The sequence below is a fragment of the Solanum stenotomum genome, chromosome 12 (genome assembly GCF_019186545.1).
Source record: "Solanum stenotomum isolate F172 chromosome 12, ASM1918654v1, whole genome shotgun sequence".
Taxonomy (NCBI): Eukaryota; Viridiplantae; Streptophyta; class Magnoliopsida; order Solanales; family Solanaceae; genus Solanum; species Solanum stenotomum.
Window position 1 is genome coordinate 49,904,177 of NC_064293.1, and position 8,792 is coordinate 49,912,968.

General features: G+C 32.2%; 1 protein-coding gene across 3 annotated transcripts; it reads right to left on the reverse strand.

The window, feature by feature from the left end:
* Positions 1–1,531: 1,531 nt before the first annotated feature.
* On the reverse strand, positions 1,532–4,522 carry LOC125849284 (uncharacterized). 3 transcript variants are annotated; one of them, XM_049529344.1, is made up of 12 exons: positions 4,234–4,522; positions 3,889–4,159; positions 3,734–3,808; positions 3,584–3,642; positions 3,361–3,493; positions 3,188–3,284; positions 3,036–3,102; positions 2,537–2,635; positions 2,314–2,403; positions 2,064–2,218; positions 1,876–1,977; positions 1,532–1,769 (listed from the first exon to the last, which is right to left on the reverse strand). In XM_049529344.1, exons 2-12 carry the CDS (start codon positions 4,091–4,093, stop codon positions 1,622–1,624), a joined length of 1,230 nt encoding a protein of 409 aa, XP_049385301.1. In that variant the 5' UTR covers positions 4,094–4,159; positions 4,234–4,522; the 3' UTR covers positions 1,532–1,621. The 3 variants fall into 3 exon arrangements, with proteins under 3 accessions (XP_049385301.1, XP_049385298.1, XP_049385299.1); XM_049529341.1 differs by having other exon boundaries at positions 3,361–3,496; XM_049529342.1 differs by having other exon boundaries at positions 3,361–3,496; positions 3,889–4,129; positions 4,234–4,499.
* Between the last annotated feature and the right edge of the window lie 4,270 nt (positions 4,523–8,792).

An 8,792-nucleotide genomic window follows, 5' to 3' on the forward strand; every position in this document is an offset into this window, starting at 1 on the left:
TCCAAAAACATATATCTCGAATACATAATAAGCATATTCATTTAATTATGTGTATCTAAATATGAAATGTAGCTGAAATACATGAATTTAGGAACAAATCACGACTGTAGAGTATCTGTCGTATCATTAATATCATCGTGTTCTTAAAAATCTTGTATCCGAAATTTAATGGTGGATACATTTACATGGTTAGACACCCCATTACTAAAAATACCACTCAAATCTTAATTAAGATTACTACTTATTGGATACACATGTTTCAAGGGCTATATCAAAGTAATATTGGTACTATCAAATCCATGCCACGATAACCAAAGAAAGCCTTAGAAGAACACCACTAAACAAAAACTCTCTACAATACTCCCTTTGATCCTTTTGCGTTGTGGCATAACATAATCAAAACTAAGATCCATTTCTTTCGGAGACAAACAATCAAGACACACTCTGAATTAAAGTTTTCTCTGTAGCAGTTACTTTGATTTGATCTAGTTATAAATGAACAATACAAAATAATATTTGAGTTCAGGAGAATTTGTCGGCCATGGTGATGATATCTTGAGAAGAACAGAGTAGATTAGCTATTGTTGGAATGAAATTGTACGATGAAATTCTTGAATCATAAAGGAGGAATTGAGTGATAAACATGGGAGGGGATAATTAAGAGATAGTGGTTGATTTGAAGTGAAAGAGTTATTTAAACAGATAATCAATCAATCCTAGTTTTAAGGTATGTTGGTATCTAATAATCTAATTGTATCTTCAAATAATATATTAATATATGGTATAAAATATTAAAAGTGGTAAAATATGCAATTGTTTGAAAGTAAAGATAATATTAATATATATAGTAGTGATGTATGTCTAATAAGGTAGTTTATCCTTTTATAAAATATCAATATTCAAATTATTGTCTTTATCAAAAAAATAATTATTTTCTGAAATGAAATGTTTATAATATTTAATTGATATGGTGTTTAATTCCTAATTTTATTTGGATTTATTACTGATTATGTTTACAAGGATAAATTAAGTTAATGTTAGATCTAGAAACAATATTTTAAAATTCAGAGTATTAAATTTCATACGCGTATTAAATCTTAATGAAAATAAGTTATCAATTAATGTTAGCTGATCGAGTAAAGAAAAAGACTTGCACCATCAATCTTACGGTGGATATTAGTTAAACTCTGATCATGTAAAAAAAAAAAAAAAAAAAAACTTGCACGGTCAGTGGATATTTAAACTCTTTTTTGTCATTGGGTATTTTGCATCTCATTCTATCCAAGCTGCTGTGATTATTGAAATTTTGAATGAAGAAAAACGGAACTTGTTAAATCTAGATGATGTGCACGGAAACTACAGAACAGAAAATTAATTTCCTATGGTTAACAAAGAAAAGGAGAGTAAGAAAATGAAAAGGAAATAGAAATTAATGCATCTTGATGATTGAGTGCATAATACATAAGAAGATCTCATGTCAATGGGGATATATCTTTTAATTGACATAATCTTCAAGCAGATTGATTTCAAGTTATTTGAGCCTTGCACCTCCGCTCAACACTTGTATTGTTAAATAAATAATGTACATATAGATATTTCAGTACAATAATGCCCGAATATGTTAGTCAGTTTCCACCCCATCTTTTAGATGTTCTTTGAGGCTTTGTCCAGGTATAATATCCCATGTTGAATCTGCTTCTGGCAATGTGTAGTCTTCAGGTTTGAGTGACAACTGGAATTCTGGAAGATCAGGCAGTACTCGAAGATCTCTGCTTGCAAAGTCATCATATTTAAATGTAAGTGTGAAAATCTGAATAAGCATGCATAATTAGAAGAAAGTTTCAATATTAGTATTGTGTAAGCTGTCAGACTCACTTTTCTTGGTCCAAAAGGTAGCCATACATTTGGGACTTCTTGGCAGCAGTTTCCGGCACTTTTTTGTTTAAATGTTTCATAACACCCCATGCTGGAGGAGTTCTACGAAAACACAAGAAGGAAATTTACTACTTCTATGATGGTCATTCTTTGCAATGTAATTAAAAAGAGCATAGATAGTTAAAAACCTGGTGACAGGTTCTGCAAGGCAAAAACTTAAGGAGGCTTTTTTGCTCTCAGTAAGTAGTTCTTCTGCTGCGAGGAAACAGCATACTGCACTAACGTGGCAGGAAGGTTCTGTGCCCTTGTCAATGATTATACCATGGTAGTAGTAAGCTGCAGCCTAACTATGTCGTTAACATATATGTATAGGCAATAAGAATGAAAGAAGTTGAAAAAACTAAACTAGAAATCAACAATTTTGGTAGGAAGAAAAACCTTTGCTTCAAGATACTTCCATTTGATGAACAACAGATGCTTTTTCGCTGTTCCGTGGAAATTATTGTCTCCAGACAAGCAGCAAAGAGTCTGAAAGAGAAAAAAAGAAGTTAGATATACAATCATATGATGATGCAAAAAGCAAACTACGACTAAGAAATTGTCAAGATGACTTGGGAGTAATTTCTAGCAAATAGATTAGCATTGATAAGATTTCAAGTACCTGTGCATAGTAGCTTACTGCTTCACATGCCAGCCTCCTCTTCACTGATAAAGTAGCATTCTGACTTTCAAGAGCCAAACCTAATTGAATTTCAGTTCCCTGAAATACCACTCAAGCATCGTCAGGAATCAGTCGATATTGGAATTTCAATACCTTCTTACTTTAAGCAGTCAGTTGCATCGTATCGATTATCTACTGGTTCTGCAAGGGGGTGCAGCCTATGATGAACCAACTCAGTTTTATCGATCGAAGCTGATTGAATTGAATTCTACAAGAAGTAGAATCTTGGATCTTAGAATTATCATGAGTTGAATTAATTAACTGCCCTGTATGACTTGATTTGGATTCATTTATCCCACTTTATCATCTAACGGTATTTCCATTTTTGGTGATTGTTTCACTGATCTGACTGGAAAGCAGTTACCTTTTCATTGATTTTATTAGCTATAAGGAATCAAAACTTGTGTTCTAATTAATTGTCGAGTAACATAACATATACCTGTGCTAGTGCTTGATTTGAGGTGGCTTCGAGAATACCCTGATGCAGATCTTTAGGCAACTTGTTCCTGGTAAAATAAGGATAAAATAGCTAATAAAAATGACACAGAAACAGATATATGTAGAAATGAGGCTGAACATATATTTACATACTTGATATCAGGTGGTAGGTGGACAAGAACATCTTGGACACAGAAATCCAAATAACCTGATGCTTTCAGCAGCAAATCAACAGTATCCCTCATGCAATCTGAAATCGAAACGCTGTTTGATCAATGCTGATCACACACTGAGTTTTTAAGAAAATTAATAACCACAATATATACCTCCGGACACAGCCCGTTCAGTCATAGCGATGTCTTTTGGTATCAACTTCATATTTGCCTCTACTAATGTTAACATAGCCATCATGTGGAGGACAGACAGTAATTCAAACCAGGAGTTTGCAACAGAGGTTTCCTGCTAATTATAAAAGAAGCAAAGGATCATAAAGCTTGTCAACAAGTGACAACCACTCAGGAGGTACTAAATTGATAAAAGAAATTGAACCTCTTGCCCATCTTCCAAGTTTTTCCACTTAAATCCATTCAATTCTTGAAGCCCGAATTCTGTAAAATGACATGATCAATCGATTAACACTAATATCGTACGTTTGAAAGAATAAAGTACATACTTATCTTAAAAGGGTGCTAGGCTAACCTTTTCTAGTAAGGCCAACAAGAAGAGACAAATACTCCTCGAGCGCTTTTTGTAATTCATCAATAGCAGACACATCTAGGTAACAAAATGAAGTACTCAATAGTGGGGACAACAGGTGAACAAGTTGTTTCAATTTTTAGTGCATATATACATACCTGTATCTTGCGCGATGAGCAGAATCTGGTTCCTTATAAAAGTTAATTTATCAGCAAGATCCTTAGGAATGAGACCCTTTAGTGTCCTCTGTAGATCACATTGAGCAGGAACACGCATTGAGGGGACAAATATGCTGACCTCAGGGATGATGCCCTTCTTCTTCTTCTTTTTTCCAACCTGGTAGACAGAAGCCGCGCACCCCATTGCTCTTCAAGGGGACTGATCTCAACTAGTAACATCCTACATAGGCATTGAATATTGCAACATTCACTATAGAAAAGATTGAAGCAGATCAGTACATATTTATTATTTGCAATGTACATTAATAAATGTTGGGAACTTACAGCAAATGCTAGGCTGCTAGCTAGTGTGGGCTGACACCAAATTGTATCACCTAATTAAGTGACTATATCAACTGTGAAGTGAAGCTTCCAGGATGGTTTACTTATTTATACATTTATATTAAAAGGAGGAAAAGAAAGAGTTGCAAGTGGGATCTACAATTATGTAGTAAAAGATTAGAAATCTGAGATTTGGAAGCAAATGATGAGGATTACGAGAAATAAGTCACATGTCAATGCGTAGGAAAGACTTACAACTAGTGCATTATTTTCGATATATATTACTTGTAATTTGTGAACTTTCTTCTAACAGCGGAAAATAAGGAATAAAGGAAGTCATATATATGCATTTTATTTTTCAAAGAGTATAACATGTGCAAAGGTGTTTGACTTTGTAGGAGTGAATTATTGAGCACTCTCCACTAATCAAATCTGTCCCTTTTGAAGTTGTGCTTGTTTTGATTTTCATGTCAATTGCACTTGGCCTAAAAGTCCATAATTGGTGGAGCATTGTGTAGCCTAACTAATAATAAAATGGATGAAAATCATGAAAGACCATGGTTCGGTTCAGATATATCGGATTCTTCTTATATCCCTAACTTATGATAGACAACGTTACTTATATTTATACAAGTCGCCAGCGGAATAGGTGAGGCTCTTATAAATTGGCTCGAACACCATCAATATAAAAATAAAATAGACACTAAGAGTTACTTGTTTAAGTACATAATGACAGGGTCGGTTGTACAGTTATGGCGATGGATTTAATCAAATCCAATAATTTTGACTCAGACTAGGTATATATTTTAAGATATCTACTAAATATGTACAAATATCATATTTCGAATTCAGTAACTTTATATCCATTGGCATTAGAGTTCAAATCATGAATCCATTTATACTTTGATAAAATTGCCAAAAATGCACACAAACTAGCCAAATAACACCATTATAAAAGTGATGGAAACCTAGGCATACCATTTGAGAATCATAACTAATTTTAGTCGGAATATACTATATGCATGATCTAGTCTCTCTTTTAACATAAAAAAAATATATTTTCAATTATATGTCAACTTGCAGTTTGTTAAATTGTAGGATACTTGATGCAAGAACATAGATGGACTCATTCGGCGTGTATAGAAGTGTATGCATCTCAATTTTCCCATCAATATTACTTATTTAATTTGTCGGTACCACAATATTCAATACTACTTGTAAAAGTCCTATTGATTGCCCAACAAGTTGTGCTGCATCAAATCAATATTGCAAATCCACGCGCTTGACAACTGGATCCTGACAAACAGCAACACTTACGTGTTGGATCATATTTAGATTGGTTAAAATACTAAAAACAATTGATCTTCAATTTATGAAAAAATATTTATTAATTAAACTTGGCTATGGTAGTTAAAATTTGGATGGATTCTTTCGATTTGCAATTACATGGACCTTTTAAAAATAATAATTATGACTTCATTAAAACAGGTTGATTTGCACTGTTTTCTTGCTAAAGCATCTGCCCACTCATTCACCTACATGTATGTTACGTGAACCTTTATATAAATACTATAGTATATTATACCTAACTCAATCAAATTTACTAGATCGACATGTTTAGGATCCAAATTGGCACACGTGGCGGTTAAGTGTCCCAATTGTTTTTCCTTCTTTTAGTGGGTTAGGTAAAAATATTTTTTCATTATCTTTTGTATTTGATAGGTAAGTCAAAAAAATAAAATTGTATGAAATATATTTATATATAATCTAGGCAAAACACTATGAAGGTGTGGTGAAGGGATATTCGGATAGGAATATGGGAGGGTGGAAATGGAGTGACGAAGAAGATCATATGTATGTATAGATGGAGAGGCTTTTGGAACTTGTTTTTTCTAGTTTTACTATTCAATTTTAAGAAACCTATTTAGTTTCTTAGAGAAAGCGTTCTAAAAATAATTTGACCAATCAAACATGAAAATTAGAAAAAATATTTTTTCTTCCGTACCGAACACTTCCTTTGTATGATCTTCCGTTGCCTAAGGGCATATTTTTCAATCCATCATATTCAAAAAGACATGATAGCCTTTTTCCCACTGCCATTTACGATATAGTCACTTCTGGGAACATTTTGCAAAGCACAACCGTTTAATCCAAGTGATTGCGTCTTAAATGATGTTTGCACTACTTTTATAGGCTTCTGGGCTACTACTAACGATGGTTCACATACAGGGATGGCCCATTTAGATATAGATATGATGGAGCCCAACCAAAAAAGTTGGTTGGTCCAATGCAAGTCATCTTGCATAATGGTCCATTTTAAAATTGATTTCAGAAGAATTAATCAAAATAGTTGTCCATATATAACTACGTAAATTCAAAATAATCAACAATTATATGATACTTGTTTAATTTATGTGTAATATTTGTATAATCTACAAAGTGCATCCGATTGGTTATTTATGTAAAGATCATTACGATTGATAAATTTGTTTTGTTTGGGGTCAACCCTCAGAATCAATTGTAACACTTGAAATTCGGTGATAATAAGCCTCTTTATCCTTCTTCACTTGGATATTGAATTTAGCTTCTACCTGATCATAAATTTTAAAATTGAAATTTAAAAATTGGAGTTTTAGAGTTGTGAATTTTGAAGTTGGGTCTGGACATGTGCAAAAATGAGAATTTTCTGAGTGGAAGTGGAATTTGAAAATATTTGATGATTAATTCTCAAAATTTGATAAAATTTCATGACCAAACTGAACATAAATATTTAAAATCTCATCTAAAATTTATGACTAAACACTAACTTAATTTGTTGTTTCCTTGCGTAAGGCTGAACTTGTGACCTAGATAAAAAAAGTTCATCAACCTTTTAATTAGCGGTCAAAGCTCTAATATCGTAGATTTTGAAATAAGTAGAATGTTTTCATTTATCTTGTCCATAATATATAGCAGCAAATTAACTATGAATATGTTCCATTAATTGCATATATTCTCGTGGTGGTACAAGAATAATACTAATCTCTAGACTCTAGTTATTGGATTTTCAGCTAATGATATACTACTCCCTCTGTCCCAATTTATGTGACACATTTCGCTTTTCGAGAGTCAAACAATTTAAGTTTGACCGAGGATTTGCTCATGAAATCTTCAATTTTTTTAAAATGAAATTTATATTTTTGTAAACTACATAAAAAGTACTATAAGCCTCAATAATTGATAATTCAAAATATTTAAAAGGTATGAAAAAAAACTTACGGTTAAAGATAAACTTGTTTGAATCTCGAAATCCGAAATGTGTCACATAAATTGGGACAGAGGAGTATATGTTATCACTTTTCAAATTGACAAAATGGTTTGGCCGACATCGGCATGTTTGTCAATATTAATGAATGCAATTTATCAAGAGGATAAGTACATGTAACATGTTACTCCATCAAGCTAGTATTAACGTACTCACGGGCTTTTTAGTTGACTAACAACTATACTATGTGCCAAAAATACAAGAAGAAAATGGTGTTTCAACTTGTGTGTCACATGATGAATTAAAGACAAAAGAAAACTGATTAACTACGAATAGGCCTATTATTAGCATACAATTAAATGTTTCATCGGTAAGAAATCGACTAATTACAACTTTTTGGAAAAAAGGACACGTGAAATGCCAAGAAAAAAAACAATTGCAAAATTAGAGCTTCAGTCAAAGAAGCAGAGGAACAAAACTCCTGTTGTTGCTTGTTACCTTAACGAAAGGGGAAAAGAAAGAAGATACTCCTCTATCTTTCTGCGAATAAAGAAAGCAACCAAAACAAAACAAAACAAAAGGAGCATCAGATTCGAAGTACAATTTGTAGTATTTGCAATTCTACTTCATATTTATACTTATTTTTAGAGATGGAAAGAAATGAGTTTTGATTAGATATATTAACAGTATAATTTAACGGGTTATAATAAATTATTTGACTGAATAATATAAGAATATTTTATGCGACATAAAACATAAACTCAAATGGAATATAATCGGCCTGCGTCGGGAGAAGGTTTAAAAATATAATTAATAAATTATTTGCTATACCATAATTTCCATCTTCTTATATCAAGTGGTTAGTAAAGTATCAAAGATAAATAAAACTGGGGATTTTCTAATTAGTTGTGATTTGCATCAACTTTCTGAGGCAAAAGGAATAAAGCTCAAAACTTGATAGTGCATATTAAAGTAAGTTTACCTCCAAAAAGAAGAGTAAACCACTTGAATAACAGTTCTAAAAAGAAGGGAAAAGTTAACCGGGGCTTTTGTAATGAAGAAGATTCCAAATTGAAAGGTCAAAACATGCTTTAAACTTTTCTAATTGGAGTTCTGTAGTACTGTGATTACCAATAAATAAAGTTGAGTTCTGAGTTTGGATTTTAATAAACTTGGTGCCAATTGTTCCTTTGACATCATTAGACATGTATAAAAAACAATTTGAATTATACATACGAAAATGTAAAAGGAATAAAAAATTACGCTATCTATCTAATCTTAAGGTCATGAATTCGAGTGTAAAAAAATAAAAGCTCGC

Coding starts and splice junctions, on each gene's coding strand:
- LOC125849284 (XM_049529341.1), bottom strand. CDS start 4,093: ATGGGGTGCGCGGCTTCTGTCTACCAGGTTGGAAAAAAGAAGAAGAAG. Junction 2,636..3,035: donor CAAATCAAGCACTAGCACAG/GTATATGTTATG, acceptor GTGGTATTTCAG/GGAACTGAAATTCAATTAGG. Junction 1,978..2,063: donor CTTGCAGAACCTGTCACCAG/GTTTTTAACTAT, acceptor GTGTTTTCGTAG/AACTCCTCCAGCATGGGGTG.